Source organism: Dermacentor albipictus, chromosome 1, assembly GCF_038994185.2.
Source record: "Dermacentor albipictus isolate Rhodes 1998 colony chromosome 1, USDA_Dalb.pri_finalv2, whole genome shotgun sequence".
In the NCBI taxonomy this organism is placed as follows: Eukaryota; Metazoa; Arthropoda; class Arachnida; order Ixodida; family Ixodidae; genus Dermacentor; species Dermacentor albipictus.
In genome coordinates this window covers 183,397,119-183,424,638 of record NC_091821.1, presented here as the reverse complement: position 1 = coordinate 183,424,638, position 27,520 = coordinate 183,397,119, and the positions used below count along the sequence as shown (strand labels likewise).

Below are 27,520 nucleotides of genomic sequence, written 5' to 3'. Positions count from 1 at the left end.
AAGAAGTAAGCACAGCATAAGATTGAAAAGAGAAAAACGAAGTTGAAAGCTTCTAAACATACTCATTACTGTTGCATGCAATCAATTTGCGTGAAATTTTGCCAGAATGCAGTACAATTTTTCTAGAAGTTGTGAAAAACTTTATTGGTTCTCTACCATAGCCCAGACCTATGCTTAAGTGTAGTCAACTGCCTCGATAACAAAGTACCCAGGACATACAAAATTATTGCTTATACAAGTCACTTTGTCCAGCCTCCTCAATTACTCTGCTGTTTTTGCAGCAGAGAAGTGGTTCTTCATCCTCCTGCTGCGTAGGTGGTACTCTCAGAACCCTTTGCAAGTTTCCTCCTCCAGCTGGGCTTTCTTGGCTACACTGCAGTGACAAGATTTAACTTCAGCTGTCTGTGTTCCAGAAATTATTTCAATTCTTCTCTGGTCAGTTGGGTTGCTCAATGCAATCAGCCCCCCAGTTGAAAGGATGCCAACCCTCCTTTTGTGGCCTCTGTTCAAGCACAGTTTGACTACAGGAGTGGCCAAATCCACGACAGTGCATCAAGTGGATCTTGTTTTGGGGTACAGCAAGCAAATCTTGAATACAGTGAAACAACAGTTTGTTACTTGTCAGCCTCTGATTTGCACAAAGCTTAGCCTTTGCCTGAGCACTGGTGAATGAGCTGGCGCCAATTCAGCCAGGGCTAGTGCTCGCTTGTTATTGCACTACGAAAGCTCACCGTCTGGGCAAAACTTGTAATTGAGAGTTCATCACAAGAGAGCATGAATGGAAAAATGAAACCGCTGCAGCTACCATGTTTGGATTAGAATCATTTTTTGCAGCCTTTTGGTTGGCAACACATCTTGGTCTTTTTGCATTATAAAAATAGAATGGTGAAGCCTAGTCTTGCAATAATAAAAAAAATATATTTTTTTATCCAATTTTTCAATCCAATCCAATTCAATTTTTATCCAATTATCCAATGTAGATTCAGTAATACTCATTTTGTTCTTACTGTCATGTAGTACACCTCCTATTACTATGTGATCCAGTCCGCACATTAATTGAAAGGCCGTGTTCATGTATGCAGGGAGGGAGCTATAAAGACCCCTCAGCAAAACGTTGATGGAGGTTTTAAAAGGCCAAATAAATTTGCAGTTTCTACCTCAGAAATTACAGAACTCTTGTCTTTGTGGCACATGATGTGAATTCAGTAGGGTGTGCAAATATAAAAAATGTTGAATACGTACAAATTGAATATGAATAACTTCAAATATTAAATCAAATATAGTGCCGTTACTGGCCCACGTCACTTTGGAGTAGCTTTTTAAGCAACCAAAAGTGCATTCCAGAGCAGGTTCATGAAAGTAATTGCAAATGGAGCTTTTAGAATAGGCAGGCCATGTGAAAGCAATAAGTAGTCACTAGTTCATAGCTTCAATTTAAATGTTAAAAACCACCGCTTCATCACTCCTCACTATGGTAGACGACAAAACAGTGGTGCCCAATGATGTGTTAGAAAAGTATTAAGTGGTTTAGAAAAATATGAAAACAGCTGAACGGGCAACATGCACATTTTGGAAGCGTTTGAGAGAGATCTTGTTGCTAAATAAATATAACCAATATCATGAAATACTCTGTGAAACGAAAAGAGATATTGGTTATACAGAAGAGGTTCGTGTAAGAGGCATAGTGTCCCCCCTTCACCTCCCTTAATGAAATTAAATGAAATTGGTCATTCTTTTTTTTCCCTTGTCATATGATCATCCCAACATTCTCACCTCAATATTACAGAAGTCTTTTAAAGATAAATTATCCATAATTTTGATAGAACTAATTTTAGCTATGCAGATAGTTGCTTGCATAGGTGATTTATGTGCTTTGGCAGATGCAGTTTTGGAAAAAATGTAGTCGGCATATAATAAAAATGATTTTTTTTTAATTTCCCGATTTACACTACATGGTGACATTGAAAATGAGTGATAATATTAAAAACATTTCTTGGCCAATCTTTCTATTGTGGGTATCTGCCATATCATGAAAATCATCATCATCAACATGCGGCAATCGCCTCAGAGGTAGTTGGCGTTGGCACGATATAAATATACATGCCATTGTGGCCTAATGGATAGAGCATCTGGCTGCTGAACTGGGGGCCAAGGTTCGATCTCGGCATCAAAGACGCAATTTTTAAAATTTTTTTTTGTGCGAGCTATTCGGCACGACAGCAGCAGCAGCCATAGGCCACAGTAAAAAAAGTCCAGGAGAATTTGCAAAGAAAGCTTCACTTTAATAAGTGCTCCGTACTTTTCTACATTTTATTGCGATAGCAATTAAATGGACACTCCAGGCGCATTTCTGCTGTTGCTGTCAGTGTCGCCGTAAGGTTCAATATAAAGTCCAAGGGCGATAAAATTGTTGCCGCGCGCTGTATGCCGCTGTATGTGCGAGTGAAAGCGTCCGAGGGTGAGCTGGCGATCGCGGCTCAATCTCGTGCACACAAGCAAGGAAAGCGAGGACGAAGCGTGCCGTCTTCCATCGCACGCAAGGATCTCGGGGGAGGGTATGGAGAGGAGCAGGGGGTTTCTACTCCGAGCAGCTCAGGCGCGCATGGGCACCCGAGCCGCTGTATTTTGAAAGCCATCTGCGATGGGAATAGAGTCTGCCGCACCCTGTGTTTTCGGAGCTTAGTTCATGCTGATGCGATATGTAGCACAAAGGTGAACTCACTAGCTTCTGCTGCCATGCTTCCTCACTCCAGCGTTGTGACTGCGAGTTTCTGCAGTCATCGAGTGAGATCTGTTCACGTTTGCTTGCGCACGCATGATGCCATGCTTGTTAATTTAGTTAGTATGCCTATGGTTACAAGTTTATATGGTCGATGAAACTACTATCCTTACTTCGAATAGCTAGCTGTCCACTAATTTGCTATGGCAATCGATGCTTCGCCTGTCAAGCAAAACTGCATCTTTTATTTCCTCAAAGCCACACGGTGGACACATTGCAATTCCACTCATGCTTGTAGCCTTCAGTGTGAAAGTTGCCAGCTCAGTACATGCACTAATGGTAAAAGCACACATCTGCCTGCACTTTCCTCCGGCAAATTTGCTCCCTTAATTCTGAACTGCTGTAACCAGCAACTTGAGACACAGGGAGATGAGCAGATGTGCTATACATGTAGCTGCTTTGCGCTTCGGAGAAAAGCGGAACGAAAGAAATGCAGAATAATGATGACAAGGAGGGAAGGAGGGGATACATATACAAATTGCACAATGGCCATACTAAAGCCATTTGACCAGTCCTGTGGCATGAAAAAATTCCAATAGAGCTCTTATTGTCTGCTTTGCAGTTGTAACATCAAGCCATGGGCCCAAAACAGTATCCCTTGACAGTGGCTGCCTGCTGATGTTGGGTGAGATGTCATACAGTGTCCATTGCTCCGATCTGCATGCTGGGCAACCAGGCAACAGTTACAAAAAAAAAAAAGTGCATGGCCTTGGTGGCTACAACCAGAGTCATGGCTGCCAATACTAACACCACAGAAAGAAGAGAGATGTGCTCCTTGCCTTCATTGGTCCCAGTGGATGAGAGCCCCAACAGAAGGAGGAACTGACGCTTAAGTTGCTGGTCCGGCTCCCGCATATTTTTGCGTGGTGACAGCTGATCAAACAGCCGCTGCTGCTGCTGCTGCAGCTGCTGCTGCAGCTGCTCACTGGATAGTGCTGGTGGCTCCTCCTGATCCACACACTTCAGAAGTGGGGGTGGTGTTGCACACAGTCGCTCCTCTCTCCCATAAAGACGGGTCCAATGCCGAATAAATTGTTCCAGTTCTAGTTCTAAAAAGAAAGGTGATCAGGAACAACTAAACAACACTGCCATAACAAAGCATGTCAAAAGGATGTACAATCATATCTTGCAATATATGACAGCAAAATACAAATACTTTTGTCACATGCAGTACTTTCCTTGCATTAAATGCACCTTGCGCTGCCGTGCGCACCAGTTCGTATCGCTGCAGCGCTGTCATTTGTTTGTACTGGCCGGATCATAACATTGATAATGACAGCGGGCTGTGTGGAGATGAGCAAATGGCACAATGCTTACGCATACTTGGACAACTCCCAGAGAAGTTCCTGCATGAATTTTTTTTCTTCATTCCGCCAGTGTGTTTGCAGTCATGGTGTTCAATGGTCTTTGCTGCGGCATGTCGTGTTTATGTTATCGAGAAGTCAACATTGTTATGTCCACGGAGCTCTCGGAGAGTGACATTGTTGCCGCAGACACACCTTGGCCATCTTCAAGCCAAAAGTGATGACGACGATGATGTGGAAGTGGTCCGTTGATTATCTGACACGGCATGTGCTTTGAGCATCACGCGAGGTTTCACAAAGAAGTGGGGCCTCGTGGACAAACTTGCTCACGGCATTAAAGACTTCGAAGATGTCGCGGCAAGGCCACCACAGCGGCAAGTGAAGATCACAGATTTTTTGCTGGCTAACCACAAATAAAGCCCGCCTGAATGTGTGTGTTTGAGAGCATCGTGACATAGTTCTTTTCCGGCTGGTAAGCAGCTTCTAAACTGGTACTGGCTGTTAATTCGTACATTGCTTAGCGCATACCTAAATGTCGTTCCCGGCCGACTACGTATTAACGAGGCCCGACTGTACAGAACACTGTGTGCCTATCTAATGTGTCACTGGATGGACGAGAATAAATACTCAACATTTCCGAATATTCGATTGAATACAGTCGACTCTCGTTACAACAGACCTTGATAATCCAACAAAAGACGTCCGTTTTATCTGAAGTCCATAGTATCCGAAACACCTAACTTCCGTAACTTTGGTTGCGAGGTCTAACAACGTTATTGCAAAGAGTTAGTGACTATCGTCCAAAGTAAAAGGCTAAAAAAAAAAGTTGCAATTTCGCCCGATTGGCGAAGCGTCGATTATGATAGCAAATTAAGCAAGATAAGTGTGGCAGCCGCAGCGAGTGAATTGACCTTTGTGCTGAAGCTCGCTTCAACGCGACCTAAACGTCAAAAGCAGAGCGCATATGTAGCCACCGGCACAGGGTGCACTTTGTCCACATCGCAGATCGCTTTCGAGATACGATGGACGACGATCGCGGCTCAATATTGCACTTGAGAGAGAAAGGAAGGCAGGGCGGAAATGCGTCATACAGTAAAACCTCGTTAAACCGTCCCCGCTTAAACAGTAGTTTTGTTTTAAAAGATGTAAGGTCAAATCCCCGACTCAGCAGCCACTTGAATTTGTTTTGTATCCACATTAACTGTACCAGCTTATTGCGTACGCATCGGTTAAAACGTAGCGTTTCCACTTTTCGTCGCGCAAACATCTCCATCCGGCGGCCCGGCAGAACAACAAGCCTCAGAGATCGGAAAAACGGCATCCAAGTGCCCTGTGCGTTTGTGCGTGAAGCCACATCAACATCAACATCATTTCGACGCCGTGCCAGAGAGCGTTGTGGTGTCGTTCAAGCGAGAACTCGCGTCATACCGAAGCTCGGATAAAAAAGATGCCGGGTGCTCAGCATAGAAGAAAATTAGACATCGTCCGTGCTATCAAACGTGACACGAAGAAGTCGGCGCTGGCATGCAACAGGGATCTGCTGTTGACTACAGTGTGTGGCATTTGGAATGCGAAGAAGTTGCTCGGCAGCGCTGCTGCGACCGCGAAGAGATGTTGGCTACAAGGTTCGACTTTTCGCCGTCGTTGCCTCTGTTGTTGCCGAAGTTTCGACTAGCAACAGTGATGAGGACGACACGGAAAGCGACAGTACGGGCAATCAGGCCCGACAGTGGCAGAAGCTGCGTGTTACGTCAGCCTCATGAATGCAATCGTCGCGACGAGAACAGGGGCGCGATAACGTAACTATTCCAAACGAAAAGTATTCCGAACTCCAGTAACCGGCAAAGAAAAAGGCGCCCCAGGACTTCTGCAGCAGTACTGCACGCGAGCACGGAGAATACGTAACGCCAATGAGGAATCTGCCATGCAAGTGTTTGCTGAGAAGAGGGGGCTGGCTGAAAAGCTGCAACGCAGCTTCAGTAAGTTTGAGGCCGCTGTCGTCGTGCTAGGCCGCCGCGGCATCAAACGAAAATAACACGTTTGTCGCGCAAAGTGAATAAATACTGCATGTTCTTTTCCCCTTTCAACGCAGTCTCTCCGAGTTCCGTTTTCGACACGTAAGTGGGCGAGCTCATGCTATTTCGGTTAAACAGTACTACTGTTTAGTACGTACTTTTTCCGAGCTCCGGCCAACTACGGTTTAACGAGGTTTCACTGTACACGCGTTTCCGCGCCTCCTTCCTCTCTCGCCCTCGCAGGCAATATAGAGGCGTGATCGTCGACTGACTCTCGCAAGTTAGTTGTCAGCCCGTGTCGACACGGCAAAAGTATGTTTTATACGTACATTCTGGGGGAAAAAAAAAGAAGAAAGATGCCTTTAATTACACTCGCTATAGCCAATAGTCCATTGTAGCGCGGTCCGTCAAAAGCAAACTTTGTTGCATTAGTAAAATCTGTATAAAAAAATACGTTAGAAATATGGTTCGTTATATTCTAAAGTCTGTTGTACTGGGTTCGTTGTAACGAGGGTAGACTGTATCATGGTATTTGATACGTGCTCCAGCTCACATTTCAGTACTCGAGTTTTCAAAGTATTCGAAATAAATGAATATACGCACGTTTTCGTGTATTAGTCGGAGCCAATTACAATAAACCTGGGGGAAAAAGACTGCACGCAAAACTCGCAGGAATAACCACAGACACATTCAGCAGATGCATGAATAGTCCACGTCGCATCTTCGGCCAGCAGCTCTATTCACCAATTCATCGGTAACACTGATGGCGGAGACCCTTTCCGTGAAGGTAATTTGCAGCACGTGCCACATAGCCGTGAAACTACACCTCGAGGTGAAATGTGTGCTGCTATGAAGCCACAAACAATTCCAAATTCGCATATAACTCACACCTAAACTTTAGGGTTAAATTCTTTTTTAATTTTCAACACGGCACTATGCAGTAACTTCAGTGGCCCACATCTGGCAAAACTGCGCTGATTAGACCTAACAGCCAAGGCAGGGAGAGGCGGACGTTAAACTGTCACAGGAAGCTTGCCGCCCATCAGTGAGTGGGCCGAAGATATGTGCAGGCAAGACTAAACACCGCAAAAGCAGCAAATGTGCCTACCAAGTTGGTATATGCGCTTACTAAAAGGAACGGGTTAAGCTCGCATGTTGACAGAAAGCCTCAAGCTGAATTTGTGCAACAAAGTCTGCATCATGTAGCCAAAGTCACACTTCACAGCATTGCGACGTAGGATGGGCAAACACAAAACGCTCCCTCATATACTCAACCACCACAAAATGTTAAGTAGACTTGAGCACAACAGTGAGCAAGAGCATGTAAACAAGTCTTCTGTGGAGTTGGAATTGTAACAAATGTTGAACTGATATTTTTGCATGAAAATCTCTGAATAATGGCAGTTCATGTATAAAATGACTTTCATAGATGAACCTGTTTACCTTCTGGCAAGAACACATTTTTTTTAGGATTTGTCAGCATCTAGCATTTGTGTCAATATCTAATGCAAATCGTACAACTATTAGACTACTATAAGCTTCCACTTTGCTTCGAACCAAAAAATTGATATTCGCACAAGCCTAGTAACAAAAGGTGTGCAGTGCACATTATACGCAGAAAACAATGAATAGATGAAGCATTTAGGTTTATGATTGATGCTTCTGTGTGCAACGTACTGCCATCATCACACCTGACACAGTGAGAAGCATGTGCTGAATGCTGGCCTGCATGTTCATGCACACTTCACACATGCACTCAATTGCCCTTCAAAACTTCATGGTTTCCAAGCCCCAGATGCAATAATTTTCAAAGCTACAGTCTACTAAAGCTGTAAATCATCGGAGATAGGTGGAGGCCTCAGTTAGCAGCTACAGTGACATAATTTTGTCCCAAATTATTGATGTGCCATGTTATCTCATTAGAATTCAATAGTATACCTAAGCTTGAGTGCAACTGGAGCTCTCAGCACCACTACTGCGATCACATTTACCCAAGACGTAAAACTCCCGGGATATGCAATACTTATCTTTGCACAGACACTTGCAATTTGCCTAATCAAGGAACTCCTCCTCAGCACTTCACAATAAAACCAAAGTATTCCTTTAGGATATCAATATCTTTACACTGACCCATCAGAAGCACTTTTAAGCTAAATTAGTTGAGCAACATAACTTGCTGCTTAAAACAATCTTCCGTCATTTAATTTAAACTTACCTCTTTTTTTCTGGTGACTTGTGAGCTCGAAATTGCTAAAAAACTGTAACTTCTGAAAATAATAATAATAAAAATAAATCAGTCACATTTCTAAACAACAGTAAACCATAAAAAAAATATGCAAAGAATGGATTGTATACGAACAGTTCAAGCTACTCCAATATCCCTGTAGTACAGATTTGATACACACTACAATATATGCCAATGCAGAGAAATAATAGTTTCAGCCTGTCTGCATTTATGAAATATCAGGTCAAGAGAGACATAGAAATAAGCAGCCAGGTTGGTGGTGCCATCTCGTGGTGTAGAGTGTAACCAGAGGGGCCATGGAGGTATTATTTCAATGCCCAATTGTAGTCTACTTAGCTTCTGATGTAAAGCAGTGGCAGCAACATAACCATTAACATGCAGTGCTTTTACAGGGTGTCTACCAAGTTGACATTCCCAAATTCCCTGAGTTTTCCAGGATTTCCTTAAGTGTTTTTGCAATATTCCCTGAGTGACAGAGAACTTTGTTTTATGTCAACACGGGCTCCCTACATCATGTCGCCCAATGGCGTGGCTCTCTAGTAAGCATGTTAGAAAATTTAAAAAAACACCTTAATCCACTTTGAATAGTAAGGGGTAGTGTTTATTTTATTCAATAAGAAAACAGAAGGGAGGGGCTAGTAAAATGCACAGCAATTAAATATCTCCGAAAGAAATAGTAAAACCCATTGCAAATTGAGTCAAACATTCTCAAATATGAATTCAAAGGAATGCATACACAATATTTTCGAATATGAGCTATTTCTATGAACTGATAGCAAGCTAATTGGTATGAAGCCTGAACTTTATCACAAGCGAGATTCTCTCGTAACAGCTGGTAAGTCAACCTCAACTGTCCTGACATACTCTCAGCCCGCGCACAACGCCTCAGTGTTGCGGTTCACTGTTTTAATGAGTTTTTTTGCTTGGATGAGGGACACCTGCTTCTCGGTGTCAGCCAACACTGCTTTTAGAGTTAAAGCGCCTTCAAAATAGCAGCGGCATGCTTCCATTCCCGTTCATTTCTCAATGCATATAGGTCCTTTGTCTTCTTGTTCTCCTTCGGCTGCACGTTCGCCACACTGACTATTTGAAGCATCCTCTTCGACAGTTGTGCAGTTAGCGTCCGATTTTTCAGACTCCCTAGGGGCTGCAAAAACGTCCAAAAAAATGAATGCATGTCTTTTACAGCCCTTAAAGGCTCAACTCGCCACAGGCACGCCTGAAAAAGCTCTGAAGGCCTGCCAGTATACTTATTAGGCATATCGGTGCTCGTGCTATGACAGGAGATGGAGGGTGCACGCGTGTATAATTAGTGTGTCCCGTGATAGTTGCTCCTTCCCACACTCGTTATGCTTCACAGCATAACATTTCTGTAGTGAGGTGAAGCTGACTTTCGGGAACCGGCATTGTGCAACGTGCCGTGCTTTCTGAACTTCGAAGCCAATTGCAATGACCACAAAGGCGGTGTAGGTGCCATTGCTGACAGGGGCGAATTCTTTCAATGAAAAACACGGTACAGAATGGCAAGAAGCTTAATACCGAACCTCGAAGCAGCCACACCTAGCACTGCCGCGATGGTGGCTACGGCTGCCAGCGGATCTGCACGCGAGTGGGCCGGTTCGAGACGGCGAGATTATCAAAATTGAGACTTGCGGTCATGGCAAAAAGTCCGGCAAATCGGATGGCAAAGGGTTCTTGCGTCCGAAAGTTCAGACGTTCTTATACATTGACCCTATCGGGTACATATGGTGCTGCGAAGCCGTCCGAATTATCTGGCGCCCGGAAAGTCGCTCGTTGACTTTACTCTGGCAACTCCTCCAGCCGACTACGCGGTGTCAAAGATAATTCGTTACAATTCCTCTCTGTTACTCGGGACAACATTACCCTGACTTTGGGTTCCCTTTCAATAAAATTACAGCTAATTTTCCCTGATAGAAGCACAAATTCCCCGAGTTTTCCCTGAGTTTTTCCAGACTACTGAAAATCCCTGAGAATTCCCTGTTTTCCCAGTTGGTAGACGCCCCGTTTTATCATTTTCCTTCGACAAGGTCCCTTCATGAAACAAAAAACCTTTTAGACTTGCACACAAAGATAGATACAGAAAAGGCACCCAGGTTCATAAATCAAGGCATCTAGGAAATCTCATTGAACATATTCCATGGCTTTTCCAGGTTTTGCATGACTTTTGCAGTGAAAAGGCAATGCCTATGCGTACATTAAAGGGACATTAAAGGCAAATACTAAGTCGACGTGGACTGTTGAAATGCCATTCCAGGAACCTCGCAACGCTTGTTTCGTGCCAAGAAAAGACTAAGCTTATGAGAAGATTGTATCTGAAGGGTCCGAATAGCTTTTTTGAAATTAAAATCTCCCGCCACCCAATCGGGGGAGTGATGACGTTGCATACGCCATCACCACCCTTTGCTGCAGTCGGCAAGTAAAGCGGCGCTTGACAGACGGCAGCACCGAGCCAAGACAGAGCGCCGGATTCACTGCTGCAGCTTCTTTTTGGTCAAGTGCCGTAGATCGTTCGGGTATCCCGCGTTATCACATGGAAGTTGAATTCTTTGCTACTTGCAGTTTGTGCGAATTTCGCGAGCCAGCAAAACTAGCGGAGCACTACGCGATCTGGAAACGACTGAAATGCGAAAGCGTGGGCAGCGCAGAATCGAGTGAAAATGAAACCTTTCGACCGCCCATGTTATTGTCAACGGTAATTTCAATTAGTTCTTTTTTCTAAACATGAAATGGAACTGGACAAGTAGCATTTTATTTCATCTTATGATACGAGAATTTTTTTGCAATGCAATGAGTAGTTGAGTACTAGTGACAGAATTTAACTGAGGAGTGCTTTCGTCATCGGGCAAGTGCTTCACGTCCCAAGGGAGTCTCTAATCATGTCCTGCATTTACCTCGATTTCTTGATTATTAAGGGCCTGTTCGCGATAATACAGTAAAACCTCGTTAATTCGAACTCGGTTTATTCAAAATCCCGCGTAATTCGAAGGTTTTCGGTGGTCCCAACAGTTTGCATGCAAATTTTGCCGGATAATTTGAACAGCCAGTGTGCCCATATTTGGATAATACGTCAATTTAAACCATGGCCTCCGCGATCCGCAACAAAAAAGTAAGTGTGCCAGTCTCTGAGGCCAGTATAGTTGCCGGAGTGGCAGCCAGGTGGCACTTTAAATCACCTTTCTGTGGTGCCTGTGCGTGACAGTCACGTACAAAGAGCCGTAATGGCTGCCAATGAGGCAATATGGAAAATGAGCCGAGAGAAAGGCTTCGAGGTTGTCGAAGTAAACAGGGAAGTGAGAAGTTGTGGTGGTTTTAAACGAGATGGGATCCACTTCAATTACAGGCTAGCACGAGAAGTGGGCTGGCGACTTGGGGGTCGCGCTGTTGCTTTTTTAGGGGGCCCGCGGGCGCTCAGGAGGTCAGAGTAGGTAGTAATAAAGAAGGTCCCCTAGGGGAACAGCAGAAGAGCATCGCCGTCGATAAGAGAAAAAGGAGGAAAGCAAGAACAAGAGCTCGCCATGCAATAGGCTACATAAACATGCAGGGCGGCAGAAGAAAGGAAAAGTGGGCAGAGATTGAGGAGCAGTTACATAGAGAACAAATAGGGGTGTATGCGGTTACAGAAACGCACCTTAGAGACTCAGAAGAGCCGCCAGTTATTGAGAATTATGTATGGGAAGGGTGCAACAGAACTAAGTCGGAAAGAAAGGGAGGGGGAGTCGGAATGCTCATCCATCAGGGAGCCAAATGGAAAAGAGTAAATTCACAATGTCAAGAGCATCTTTGGTTATCAGGTACATTGAGTGGGAAAGAAACTTGGCTTGGAGTTACGTATTTGTGGACCGGAATAAATTGCACAGAGAAGAATAAAGAGTTAGTGGAATGCATAAGCGCTGATATTAGGGGTTTCGGGAATGGTGCTGAGATAGTCCTATTAGGTGACATGAATGCCCACATACAGGATTTAGATGGCTATACCGACAATAACGGGAAGTCAATGCTAGACCTTTGCGAGCAACATAACCTCGTGACCGTGAATACAGGGCCTAAGTGTGAAGGACAGATCACGTGGGAAGTGGGAAACCGGCAATCGACCATTGATTACTGTCTGATGACAGAAGGAATTCATGATAAGTTGAGAGAAATGGTCATCGATGAGGAAGGGTTTAGCAGCATAGGGAGTGACCATAAACGCATCATTTTGAAAATGGGATATGTAGTTGGGAAAGAGAGCAACGAAAGCAAAATGGCCAGTCCAAATTTGAACGCTGAACAAATAGCAAATATAGTCACTAGAGTGGAGGAAGAAATTGGCAAGTCGCCAAGTAAGGGGTGGGAATATGGTGAGCTTCTAAGTGTAGTAACGACAGAAATACGGAAAGAGAAACAACATGTTCATTGGAAAGGAAAAAAGAAACCGAAAAGCTGGTGGAACAAGGAGATACGAGAAGCGATCGCCGAACGACAGAAAGCATCTCGAGAGCACAGGCAGGCAAAGAAGGCGCAGTTGCCACAGGATGAAGTAACCAGTAAATGGGAAATATACCGGGAGAAAAAGTCTATGGTTCAAATACTGGTGCCAGCAAAATTAAAAGGTGAAAGTGAAAGTTGGTTGTCAGAAATACGTGAGAAAAAGAAGGCCGCACCTAGAATATTTTGGAATCACATAAAATTATTAGGCAGGAAGTCAACAACAATACAACAACATATCCTAGACGAAGATGAAAACAGACTGGAAGGAGAAGCAGCAATAAATTACATCCAAAAAGTAACAGCCGAATCTTTCCAAGGCAAGGACGAGGTTGTATTTGCAGAAAAAAAGAGCATGAAAGAGACCCAAGGGGGAAAGGAGCTAGTGCTTACAAATTTAAACTGGAAGAAAGCGGAAGAAAGAATTCCTAAGCGCACAGCCACAGGGCTAGACGAGGTTCCCGTTAGGCTGATAAATGAACTGGGACCAAAAAGTAAGGAAGCTCTCGTGAAAGCAGTTGAAAAAACTTTAAAAGATAGACGAATACCAGACAGTTGGCGACAAAGTAGAATGAATTTAATTTATAAAGGTAAGGGGGAGAAAGACAGAATTCACTCATATAGACCGTTGACCATTACATCGGTAATATACAGGCTAGCAATGCAGGCAATCAAATTAAAGCTTCAAGCATGGGCAGAAAATAATGGCATTTTGGGAGAGCTTCAGAATGGCTTTAGAATAGGTAGGCGTTTGGATGATAACTTGTTTGTTCTTACTCAGTGTATTGAAATATCAAAAGCAGAAAGGAGACCGTTGTATGTGGCCTTTTTGGACATTACAGGAGCATACGACAACGTAGACCGCAGCATTTTGTGGGATATTCTGGAAGGGGAAGGCTTAGGTAACGATTGTATACAGCTTTTGAGAGAGATTTACCTAGAAAATACTGCTTGCGTTGAATGGGAAGGGATGAGGAGCGCGGAGAAAGTTCATATCAACAAGGGACTGAGGCAGGGGTGCCCGTTATCCCCGCTGCTGTTTATGATGTACATGGTGAGGATGGAGAGGGCGCTAGAAGGATCTGGATCGGGTTTGATCTCTCATACAAACAGGCAGGTACAGTAATAGAGCAGCAACTCCCAGGTTTATTTTATGCGGACGACATTGTGTTGCTCGCAAACAAGCAAAGTGATTCGCAACATCTGGCTAATATCTGTGGACAGGAAGGCAACAATTTAGGTTTGAAATTTAGTGTTAGAAAATCAGGTGTTATTGTATTCAATGAAAACAGTGAACAGACAGTGGAGATACAGGGCCAAGAAATACCTCGGGTAACAGAATATAAATACCTCGGTATATGGATAAACGAAGGCAACGGATATATGGAAACACAGGAAAAAAACATAACAGTCAAGGGGAAGAGAAATGCAGCCATAATGAAGCACAGAGCGCTATGGGGATACAATAGGTACGAGGTCCTCCGAGGTATGTGGAAAGGGGTAATGGTTCCAGGACTTACTTTTGGAAATGCGGTTGTTTGCTTTAAATCAGGGGTACAATCAGGACTCGACGGGAACCAAAGGTCAGTGGGTCGCCTCGCATTGGGCGCTCACGGGAAGACTACAAATGAAGCTGTGCAAGGGGATATGGGCTGGACTAGTTTTGAAGTGAGGGAAGCTCGCAGTAAAATTGAGTATGAAGAACGGCTGAGGAATATGGAGGAAAGTAAATGGGCTGGGAGAGTGTTCAGGTATCTGTACAGGCAAAACATTGATTCACAGTGGAGGAAAAGAACTAGGAAGCTTACCAGCAAGTATGCGGCCTGTGGGGTGGGCAACACAGCAACAAAGAAGGTCAAGCGGAAAGTCAGAGAGGCTGAATTAATCTCATGGGTGACGGCAATGGAAAAGAAACCTGCCATGAGTAACTACTTAAGGGGAAAAAACGAAATTAGGAAAGAAACCATTTATGATAACTCAAAGGGAAGCTCATTACTTTTCGAAGCGAGATCGGGATGCCTTAGAACACGCACCTATAAAGCGAGATATAAGAAGGAAGAAGAAGCATGTGCTTGCTGCGGTAAAGCTAGGGAAACGACGGAGCATATTTTATTAGAATGTGAAGACGTCTATCCAGCAGTTGATTTAGGCACCACTGGCCTCCTTGAAGCCCTTGGGTTCAGCGGGAGCAGTGGTAAAGCAAACAGGTCCGCAATAGACATCAGTAAGAGGCGATTGGAGGATTGGTGGAAGAAAAGTAGGGAAACGACAAAGGACGGAGACGTACAAAAGCACAGTTCGCAATAGGGTATCAGAAAATTTGGACGTGGTAGTTCATAGTGTTTTTTTTTTTTCATTGGTTAACCTAGGTAGGATATTAGACAGCATAGTAGCAAGAGCTTGGTGGCGCTAGCCACCGCCCCGTTCCAAAGGGGACGCTCATAACATCCATCCATCCATCCTGTTTCCGGCGAACGTTGTGCGCAGTTTTGTGGAACGTAGCTGCGGTAACAGTGAATTGCTGCGCACTGTCAATGGCTCCTTTACTAGATGCCTGCCGCGTTGTTCGGTAAACTCGGTTCTGTGCCCTCTCCCTTTTCTCGTCTCCGCGAAAAGGCAACGAGCGCCTCTCATGGCGAACTGCAACTCATATCACGTGCTGCGGCAAATTACCATGGCATCTGTCACCATCTCAGAGGCCCGTGATAACACTCGCTACGTTTACGTTATCGGCGTGCGGGCGAGTGTCGTTCGCGGTCAATCCCGCTACGTCGGTTGCGCTGCGCCAGCCGAGATGCTATCCCCTCATACTTGAACGCGCGCGCCTTTGGCTGCTATCTTCGGAGCATGCGCAGAACGTTCGCCAAGTCGCGCGCCGTCCGCAAAAGCCGCCTGCGGAGTTGTGTTGGCGCCTTTTTCTTCGCGCACAATGCATTGTGGTGCGAGAGTTCCGCCGACTCCGACGCGCGAATGGCTCAGGAGCTATATCGGCGCCGGGCCCGTCGGGGCGCGTCGGAATCCGCCGGTGCGCCCGACTACAGAGGTGACGTTTTCGCTGACGTGACGTAGCGTGCGTGCGCGCGAGCGTTACGTCGGACTATAAACGGCTCTTTAACAGACGCTCATGCACATAACGCGCCGGCGGAAGCATTCAGCAGCCACTGCCACATCCACCGGAAATTGAAAAGGCAACGAGCGCCGCCTCAGGGAATTGATGCTGACTAAGGGAAATGGCGCTACATTGGGAAAGCGAGCAACGCGGCGGGCATCTAGTAAGGGAGGCATCGGCACTGTAAACAGACTGGAGGACGCAGCCGACGGTGCGGCTAACTACCGCGCCAAGCAGTCACGCATAGATGACGTACTTAAAGTGACCGTTTTTCAGGCGAAATAAGAGTGCAGTGTTGATATAGCCACATTTTGTACGTTTATTTTTCGTTTTTATTCCATTTTTGATAATTCGAAAACCCGGTTAATTCGATAATTTTTCGCGGTCCGACGGACTTCGAATTAACGAGGTTCTACTGTATTGTTGCCTTAGAAATTCTCAAGCACTAATCTATCACTTTATTTTCACTTAGTATGTCCCTTTAGTGTCCCTTTAAAATTTGTATTCAGTTTAACATATCAGGTCATATTTACTTCAACAGCAACCACATGTAAAAATAAGGGGGGGGGGTAGGGGGGGGTCCAATTTGTTTTTGTTTTTTCTGAGTGGTGATGCTTTATTTTGACAAAAAGTGAACTATGCAGATAAGATTTCTTTTTTTTTATGCAAATGCCTTTCTGCATTTCATAGTAACCTATAAGTCATGGGGAAATAAGTCGGAATGTGTTACTTCTATATGAAGTTTGAGGGCTGGATCAATAAAAAAGACTTTAGAAAAGTTATGCCAGAGAGTTATCCCCTCATTCAGAAATGTGCCTTAACTTCAAACGCATATGTGACTTGGACAAAATAATGTCCGATAAGAACGCTTCAAGAGAAACACAATGAGCGTCTTGGCCACGTTCACTCCAGGCATCATACAGGTCAAGTCATGCCTGTGCTTCAATTGGAGATTAATTTCTGAGTACGGCGGTAAGTGCAGTGTTCGGTGCATCAGCAACTTACTACACTTCGTGCATATTGGAGTATTTTGCTTTAATACTTCACAGCAGTCTAAAGAAACTGCTAAGGATAATTTGCCATGCCTCTTTGCCTCCTTCTCCAACCCAAACACAGCTACAATGTACCTGACATGGAAGCCTATGATTTATCTTTTTTTTTTATTTCCGCAATGCATTACTTAGACTTTACAAAAGCATTGATAAAAAAACTTTAGCACTGCTTCTTGCTTGCAAGACTTCACACATAGAGGCAGTTACTATTAACTAGTTAATATTCTCCTAATACACTCATAAAAGGGATGGCTGCCCTCAATTTCTAAAATGTTTAAAATCAGGTGTGGTGTGCTAAGACCAAATACAAAAAGATGGAAGTCTCTCTCACTTTAGGGTTGAGATCAAGACACAACGGGGGACCAGACCAAATGATAGGCTTCTGCAGAGTGAGTTCCCAGTCATCATCTGCAAAAAAAAGCATGAACTTTTCATCATGGCCTTTCACACAAAACTACAAAGAGATGTTGCACACATTAACATAAAGCAGCTAGGTTAAGAAAGTCATAATAAAGTACCCTAAGAACCTTATACATCAAACCTGATAATTTCAACCTGAGAAAGCTAGCTGCTTTCTACTGTTCACATCAAGTACATATAACATTTCTAAATGGTGCTATAGAACCCTTAAGATAACAAGGTTCGTAGCACTTCTTGTGGAAAAAAAAACTTTCAAGGAAGTGACAAAATATTTTCAAGGATTAGAGCCGCCGATGCCTGGCAAGTCGAAAACACAGTTTTCACTGCATTCTATAAAAACCGAATGAGAAACAATTTTTTATTGCACATGAAACAAAAAAGTGCTCGCTAAGTCTTTTCCCCATAATTACAGTAGCTTAATATAAACCACCACCAGCCACCACAAACTAGGTGGCTTCCTACCACAATAAACATTGGCTTGACTCTGCTTGCAAAACCTCGTAGATAAATACACAAATAAAAGCCAGTAAGCTTAACCAAAAGGAACTTCAAGAACTTTTAAGCAATCCATGAAATGCGTGAGCTTTCAGGGCTATGAACAAGGCCATTTTACTTTGAATGGTTTTTCAATGGTTTCAAGGGCCATTACAAAACCCTGGTACAATCAGTAAGCTTACACTACAAAAGACAAGTACAAGCCGCACAAATGGTATGCTTGAAATTTTAAGTGCCAGCCACCAGATGTGCTGATCCTTTTTATTTTCATTGTGCATCAGATTCCTTTTTAGGCAATTAAGGGGCCGCAGGCCAATGCTTACAGCAAATACATTGCAAAACAGTACTTTCATGCATTCAAGTAGCGACAAAGGGTCTCTGATTTGTTATATTGAAGTTCAATTACATTTTCTTTGAGTATAGGCACCATATCCAACTCTACTCATCATGGATTCGCAATGTGCCTAACTATAAGAAAATGTGGTACAGTCAAACCCACTTATATTGATCCCAGATATAACAATCTCTCAGTTATAATGACAAAAGGATAGAAAGTTGGGCGAGTTCATACGATAACATACTTTTGGATTGCAGCATGAAGTGACACACACACAGATTAGAAGAAGACAGGACGAGCGTTACCTGTCAACAAAATCTTTCTTTACCTAAACTATCAACATATGTACCACAAAAACCCGCATATAAAATGAGGTTTTTTCCTATTATTAGCATCCCAAATTTTCGCCTCATACTATATGCGGATGCGAAAAACATTTCAGTCAGAAATTTGGGCTAGAAGTTTTGGTTTCGTTATTAATGCGAGGCTATGGCTTGACTTCGTTATAGCCGCATGGCTACGGCTTGGCTTCCTTATTACTGAGTGGCTACAGCATGGTATTGTTATTGCTGCGCGATTACAGCATCGTTTCTTTATTGTTGAGTGCGCACCTTGGCAGCACATGTGCAACCCATGCTTTGCGAAGTGCATCTTTCTTATTCCGCATTGAAGGACCAAGATGTCTGGACCACAAAAACAAAACAGCACTCAGCTGCTTTCAAGAGAAAGGTTATTTTAGCTGCACAGGGCATCGGTAACAGTGCGGCCGGGAGGCACTTTGGCATCAACGAGGGAAGCATTCGTAGATGGCATCGCAGGGTGTCTACCAAGTTGACATTTCCAAATTCCCTGAATTTTCCAGGTTTTCCCTGAGTGCCTTTGTGAAATTGCCTGAGTCATGCAGAACATATTCCATGTCAAGACAAGCTGAAACGATATCGCCTGATGCTGTCACTCTCTAGTAAGTATATGAAAAAGATTTTAAACAATGACTTAATCTAATTTGAATACTAAGGAGTAGCGTTTATTTTATTCAAAAAGTGAATAGAAGGGAGGGGTTAATAAAATGCACAGCAAATAAAATGTCTTCGAAAAAAATTGCAAATCGAGTCAGACATTTTCAAATACGAATAAAAAAGGGGATGCGTAAAAAAGCAAATATTTTCGAATATGAGCTATTTCTATCAACTGATAGCAAGCTCAGTGGTATAAGGCCCGAACTTTGTCACAATTGAGATTCTCTCTCAACAGCTCGTAAGTCAACCTCAACTGTCCTGACATACTCTCAGTCCGCGCACGACGCCTCAGTGTTGTGTTTCACTGCTTTAAAGAGTTTATTTTGGTTTGGAAGAGAGACACTTGCATCTCGACATCAGCCAACACTTCGTTTTCTTAGCTCAAGCTCCTTCAAAACGGCGGCAGCACGCTTCCTTTCCCCTCTCATCCCTCAACACGTAGGTCCTTTCTGTTCTTGTACTCTTTCCGCCACTCGTTTGCCCCACGGACCATTTGAAGCATCTTCTTGGTCAGTTGCACAGTCCACGTCTGAGTTTTCAAACTAAATAGGGGCCGCGAAAACGTTCGAAAAATTGGCCAGCTGGAAAAAATAAATGCATGTCATTTACTGCCCTTAAGGGCTTAAACCGCTACAGGCACATTCGAAAACGCTGTGAAGGCCTTTCGGTACAAGTATTAGGCATATCAGTGCTCGTACTGTGACAGGAAATACCGGGTGCATGCGTGTATCATTAAGGAATACATACTGTGTCCTGTGGGAATGGTCCCTTTCCACGCTTGTTATGCTTCACTGCAATACTTTTGCGTATGCTTCACCAAGTAACATTTCTGTACAGAGGCGAAGCTGACTTTCGGGAACTGGTATTATACATCGCATCATGCTTTCCAAGCTTTTAAGCCAATCGCGAGGACCACAAAGGCCGAGTCCGTACCACTGCTGACAGCAGCGAATGCTTTCAATAAAAACACGGCACCCGACGACAAGATGCTTCATAGCGAACGTCAAAGCAGCTAGGCCTAGCGTTGCCGCAGTGGTGGCTACAGCTGCCAGCGAAGTGGATCTGCGTGCGAGAGAGCGCCGGTTTGAGGTGGGGATGTAATCAAAATGGCAGCAGTGGTGGCTTTGATTCATGCCATTTGGGACCTGCAGTCACAACAAAACGTCCGGAAAATTGGACGGCGAAGAGTTCTTGCGTCTTAAATTTCAGGTGTTTTGATACATTGACTCTATGGGGTACGTGGTGGTGCCGCGAAGCAGTCCAAATTATTCGGAATCCGGAAAGTCGGTCGTTGAATGTGCACTGGCAACTCCTCCAGCCGACGACAGGACGTCAAAGACGATTCATTACGATTCCTGTCTGTTACTCGAGCCAGCATTACCGCGACTTTTGACCCTTTCAATAAAATTACAGCTCATTTTCCCTGATAGAGGCACAAATTTCCTGAGTTTTCCCTGAGTTTTTCCAGACTACTCAAAATCCCTGTGGAATACCAGTTTTCCCAGTGGGTAGACACCCTGCATCGACAAAAGGAAGCCCTTTTCGCGTGCAGTGGCGCGCGAATGAGCTTTTGTGGCCCAAGAGAAGAGGGGGACATTCCCGCAAATCGAACTCACCATGACGGAGTTCTTACGCCAACAGCGAGCTGCGCATATAGCTGTGAGCATGGAGCTTATGCAGGCAAAAGCTAAGGCGCTTGCAAGAGAAAAAGGGCTATCGAGCGCCGCCTTCAAAGCAAGCAAGCATTGGATTTATCGCTACATGTGCCGTGCTGGATTTTCCTTACGCCGCCGAACTTCGATTTCGCAAAAGCTGCCCGAATCGTTTCAAGAGCTGCTTGTGGCTTTCCAATGCCACATTATTTTGTTGCGAAATTGCAGGAACTTCCAGTTAAGGCAAATCAGCAAAGCTGACCCAACGCCAGTTTATCTGGACATGCCATCGCCCCTCACCGTGCACGAAAAGGGCTCTCAACAAGTTTACGTCTGGTCCACTGGCAATGAGAAAACGGGAGTTACCGTCATGTTATTGTGCAGGGCAGATGGACGCAAGCTCCCGCCGTGTGTTGCCGTCAAGCACAAGACAGTGCCTAGAGATAAGGAGCTGCCAAAAAATGTGGTCGTGCGATGCTATGATAAAGGCTGGATGAACGAAAATCTTGTGCTTGACTGGATAAAGTCCGTCTGGTGTAGGCGGCCCGGCGCACTGTTGTCGTTCCCGTCCATCCACGTCCTGAACGCATTTCGTTGCCATTTGGCCGACTGGCTGACTCAGTGAAGAGGCTGTTGCGTAAATCCGGCACTAAACTCGTTATCCTGGGTGGGATGACGTCTCAGCTGCAGCCTTTAAATGTTTACGTGAACAAGCCATTCAAGGACGTGGTCAAGCGGTGTTACACAAATTGGATGCGCTCAGGTGAGCGTGCAGTGACACCAACCAGGCGGCTGAGGCGGGCTTCACCAGCCACGCTATGCAAGTGAATTGTGGATGCATGGGCCAGCATACCAGAGAACCTTGTGCGTCGTGCATTCAAGAAGTGCGGAGTCTCAAACGCGCTCAATGGCACAGAGGATGAGTACCTCTGGAAAGATATGTCGGACAAGGAACTATCTTAAGAGAGCCCAGCTCAGGAAGACAGTGATTGAAGTGCGGAGTGCAATTTAAATTAATGTTTTCATCGAGTTTTCGCAATTCGTATTATACGCGGAAAAAGCTTTTTTTTCATTTCGCGACCTAAAAATTTTACCTCGTATTACAGTGCAGTCCACTTATAACGATACCACATATAATGATATATCGGTTATAACGATGGGTCGACATGAGAGTGTCATTTTATGCATTAGGTCTATGGGGGAAAAAACCATTTAAAACGATAGGTTATTCACCGCATATCTGATATAACGATCAAAGGCGTTTTCCGTGCCAAATAGTCATAACATTTGCGTTGCTTAGTTTCCTGAAATGAACGATGTCGAGACGGGGCAATGTTTACCTCCGTAAGTTCGTATCTGCCGCCATTACCGTGCAGCACGTCCTGCCCGCGCACCGGTAGGCGCAGCGCGCCACAAGATGGCGCTAGCTGCTTCATGCGCGTCGGCCACAGTCGCTCCGAAAGAGAGAGAGAAAAAAAAAGCGACAAGCAAAGCGGCGCGGTGGCGCGCGTCCCGCGTGTCTCTCTCTCGCGATAGCAGGCTGACGCCACCGAAGCAGCGTGCAACCAACGGTTCAACCCAGTTTGAAGATGGTGCCGACAAAGCGCAAAGCTGTGTCGCTTGACACGAAGATAGATATTTTGCAGGACTCTCGATGCGGCTTCAAGGTGAGCGCCCTTGTGAAGAAGTATGAGCTCGCCCAGTAAACGATATCAACCACCTTGAAAACAGGGAGCGCCGCGATTGTGAAGGCAGGAGCTACCAGCGGCCATGCCGATCAGCGGAAAAGGGTTAGAGACCCTTTGTACGCCGATGTTGAAAAGGCGTTTACCAGTGGTTCATCACCAATTGCTTCAAAAAGGCGGGCTTTGTGCGTAAGGACGAACTTCCCCAACCCACCGAGACCAATACGGTGGAAGCCACCGACATAACCGAGCTCTAGGAGCTCGTTCCTACTGGTGACACAGGTGGTGCGTCGAAGGAGGAGTTTTTGACTGCAGACAGTGCTGCCTCGTTCTGCGATGAGGTCACCGACGAGGTGATCGCCGAAGATGTGCTGTCTCAACAGACGGCAAAGTTGCGCGACGGTGGCGACGGCAGCAGTGACAGTGACAACGGGATTGACAGTGGCTCTTTGACCTCGACCTCGATGCCCACGCAAAGAGCGCAGTCGTCGATCGACTCCTTAATTGATTTTATGCATGCTAAAGGATTGCCACCAGTGTTCGCGCAGCAGCTGAAATCCATGCACACTACGGTTGTGAAGCTGAAGCTGCCGCAAAAGCAAGTGCAGATTTCGGACTATTTCGGCGCGCCTAACCCTTGACACGGTTAGTGGCGCTAGAAATTAAGTTTGTTTTTCACGGCCTACTTTCTACATCATCTATTCTTTAGAGCGAGTAGAGAATTTGAGTACGGAGCTGCAAAAGTAGATTTCGCGCTTTTTATTTAATTTTAATTTTTTAAACTGCAGTCCAGATATAGCGATCATCGGTTATAACGATCATATTTTTCATCTTTCTCGATATCGTTTGTGGGGATGCGCGACCCTCGCACCTCCCCTGATGTTTTTCCCGCATAGCGCGTCTCCTGTAATTCCGCTTCGCCGCGTGGCCTGTGTGACGTCCGCGCGGTCAATGTGGTTGAAGCGCAGTCCAAGAGATGGCGCTAGTGTTGCGCTGCTGCGGGGTTACTTGGGTGCGGGAGAGACAAGGCGCTCGCTCTTGGGTTCGAGACAGCAAGCGGGACGGACGTGCCGTGCCGCACGTGCAGCGACGCTCTTTCCCGGCAGGTCGGCGCACGGCGGGGACGTCTCCCGCGTGCGTGCCGACCCATGCTTCTGCGAGACCGCCTCGCGTGGCCGCCCTCGAACGCGCCACGATTCGCGTGACCATACACACGAACGACCAGGCGTTGGGATCCAGCATGGGGCGAACATATTCGCTCGCTTCCGGTCGCGGTGAGTCGAACTTCTAGATTTGTCGCGCGCCCATCAGCAGGTTGTGTGGATAGCAACTCGGCTAGCAGGCATTGATCTAAGAAAGGTGCAATAAATGCCCTTGTGATTGTTTGCACTACTGTGTTGTCGTTCCTTTGTCCCAAGAGTACGGTGTGAGAATCCCACATCAGACCCCACACGTTATAAGTGGACTGCACTGTGTATACAGATTCGTATTAAACGAGGGTTTTTGCGGTATAAGTAATTGCAAATACCGCAGCATACGAACATCACAAGGTCTAAGCAATATAACATAAACATATCAAGAGCTAGGAAAGGAACAAAAAAACAAGCAAGAAAAGGCACTACTTGGGTTTAACACATGTGCTGAGAAGATAGTGAAATTCGCTTTCTAACAGGGATATTGATGCGTGAAAGTCTCTCCTAATCTTTTAATGTGAAGTGGCTCAATTATTTCCTGTGCGGTTTGGCATTTCTGTCTTGAAAGGACTTTTGTGTCTTCAAACAGAGGCTTACAATGGCTATCGAAACAATGCGACGATAGATGTGAAGTATTAGGGTGGTCAAGTGATTGTTTATGTTCTCTTAGTCTCATATTGATACACCTGCCACTCTGCCCAATGTAAGCTTTCCCGCACTTGTGTGGAATCTGATAAACCTATACTTGTGTTACAAGGCACTAAAGAGGACACATGCCTAATGCCGCTATCATTTTTTCTTCTTCTGCCCCCTGTTCAGTTTCCTATTTATCATAGGGCACATCATAGACAATTTGTGGGGGGAGGGGGGGGGTCGAGAAAACTGTATTGACGCCATATCTACTGTCCACATTCCACAAACTGTGTGACAATTTATGTACATAGGGCACCACAGCAAACCTTTTTTCTTTTATCTGTCTTTCTTGTTTCTTAGCAGCACTTTTTACCCATTTCAACAGCGTTTCACAGGTTAGTGAGAACAAACCTATTATCCTGTTCATTTGTTATATATGTCAAGAGTTGATATTGTTGCTGTCAATAATCATGGAATCTGGGAACGCTGCTGCACCATGTCCACCACCACGTAATGTTGCAAAGGGTCAGCGGTTGCTACGCCATTATCAGAAGATTACAATTCGTCGACACTTCGTTCTACTGCCAGGTAGAATGCTTCGCTCTCGTGTGCAGACTATAGCCATGTCCCATTGGTAGTAAAATATCTCACACGCTCTCAAACAAAACATGGTGGCTGCACTCGCAGTTTCGAAATGACAAGGGATCAGAACCAGGTGCCATTTTGGAAGAGCCATATGATGCCACATTTCATTCTTTAGATAAGGCGTTTGTAACAGAAATTTGCTATTAGATACGGGAACACACTGGGAACTAAAAATTACTCTGAGAATGTGCTTTTCGGATAAAAGTGCTGTAGAATCGTAACTGCCAGCCAGCTTCAGTGCCGCTCATTTCAGGGTGTTTTCATGGGCAAGTCCATATAGAATGAACCACTGATGTAATGACCACTTTTCAAGAAAACTATCGAATTTGTTATAAATGGGTCCAGCTCTAACACTAATAACACAACATCGATATGTCAGGAGGCCTATCCTTGGTCAGTCACTTTTGAGATCATTTTTAGTGCACATCCGCTGTATAAGCCAGCAGACGGGGTGCGTATACAGCCGCAATAAAGACCTCAGCTGCTCGACACAAACTGTGCCTTCAGCAACACAACTACTAATAAGTAAGACAAAAATGTTGCATCCTGAAACACAGACCTCCCAAACCTAAAATACAGACCTTCCTCAGAGTCACTTTCAGCTGAGCCTCTTGCCCGTGCTTCCTTCCTGCGCTGCTCAGCCACATCTAGCCGGCTCAGCACCACTGGGTGTTGCTCTATATGCCGGTGCTCAGATGTTGAGACATCAAGCCGAACAGGTGATTGCTGAACTGGAACAGGACTCGATGTGGAAGACCGTGGTGGAGACTGCGCTAGCGGAAGACTTGGCTTCAGAGAGGCTGCTGCTGGCTGCCGTATAGTGGCCGGGGCCATGGCAGATGTGAAAGACGCTGGCAGTGATTGAAAGTTCTCCTTTGTTACCTGTGTGTCACCCAAACAAACCATACCATTAATAGAGAACATGGTGCACAGCATCAGACCAAAACAACTAAAGAATCTTTGGGCAAGCGTGAATTGAATGCAGTCATTTGATTGACGAATGTAGCTTTATGTAAAAGTAATTACATGTTTTGCGATTCATGTAATAAGTACCTAAATGTACGAGAGCACAAGCATTATTTTTATATATTGCTATAATAGGCAATTTCAAAAAACATAATTTAAAAAGATGTAAAATTTTTAGATGGTGTGCAAGATGTCTGTCCATAGGAGGTTTCAATGAGATGCTGAACTGCTACAGTACCAGTAATGTAACAGTGTTCGTGAGTTCAGGCTTTGAAGGCCTCAGTCTATAAAAAAATCTCTTCCTCCCTGACTAGTAACACTTCACAAAGCCTAACTGTTGCATGACATTTATGAGATATAAAATTAATAAATGGCAAATATAACAGACTAACATTTTTTTAAACACACAAAGCCAAAAAAAAAGAATTACTATATTTGCATGAATGCCACACAACCATGAAGAAAAGAGGGGGTACTTTTTTTTATGACCTAGAAAATAGTAAGAACAATACTGATTTATATAGAAACTACAGCCATGGATAGAATGTGTCAGTACAGTGCAATGTGTGATCCATTATGGAATTGTATGCTTTCAGGGGTGGTACCACATGGGGAAGCACTACAATAATGTATCAGCTATTGCAATATGCAGGGTGTCTACCAAGTTGACATTTCCAAATTCCCTGAGTTTTCCAGGTTTTCCCTGACCACCTTTGCGAAATTCCCTGAATGAGCCAGAACTTTGTTTTATGTCAAGACAGGCTGACACCACATTGCCCGATGCTGTCACTCTCTAGTAAGCATGCTGAAACAAAAAAAAATGACTTAATCCAGTTTGAATAGTAAGGAGTAATATCTATTTTATTTAAAAAGAAAACAGAAGGAAGGTGTTAGTAAAATGCACAGCGAAAGAAATGGTAAAGCTCATTCCAAATTGAGTCGAACATTTTCAAATACGAATGAAAAGGAGATGCATACATAAGTAAATATTTTTTTAATATCAGCTATTTCTATCAACTGATAGCAAGTTCATCTGTATGAGGACCTGAACTTTGTCACAACTAAGGTTCTCTCTCAGCAGCTGGGAAGTCAACCTGAACTGTCCTGACATACTCTCAGCCTGTACACAACATCTCAGTGTTGGGTTTCACTGCTTAAACAATTTATTTTGGTTTGGATGAGGGATACCTGTGTCTCAGCGTCAGCCAACACTTAGTTTTTTTTAGCTCAAGCTCCTTCAAAAAGGCGGCGGCACCCTTCCTTTCCCGTTAATTCCTCAGTGCATCGGTCCTTTCTGTTCTCATCCTCCTACTACCACGCTTTCACCACATGGATCATCTGAAGCATCCCCTTGGTCAGTTGTACAGTCAATATTTCATTTTTCGAAATTCCGAGGGGCCGCAAAAAAAAACGAAAAAAAAAAGGGCAGTCTGAAAAAAATTAATGCATGTCTTTAACTGCCTTTAAGGGCTAAAATTACCACAGG

The 27,520-nt window shown here is 44.6% G+C and overlaps 1 protein-coding gene across 1 annotated transcript in view; it reads right to left on the bottom strand.

Moving 5' to 3' along the window:
- Positions 1-27,520, bottom strand: part of LOC139053490 (uncharacterized) — a 206,007-nt gene that overhangs the window by 30,537 nt on the left and 147,950 nt on the right. Inside the window, exons 9-12 of the mRNA XM_070530476.1 lie at positions 25,650-25,950; positions 17,324-17,400; positions 8,314-8,365; positions 3,559-3,828 (exon numbers count right to left, since the gene is read on the bottom strand). Coding sequence (XP_070386577.1) covers positions 3,559-3,828; positions 8,314-8,365; positions 17,324-17,400; positions 25,650-25,950 — 700 coding nt within the window. The remainder of the gene's footprint in view (positions 1-3,558; positions 3,829-8,313; positions 8,366-17,323; positions 17,401-25,649; positions 25,951-27,520) is intronic.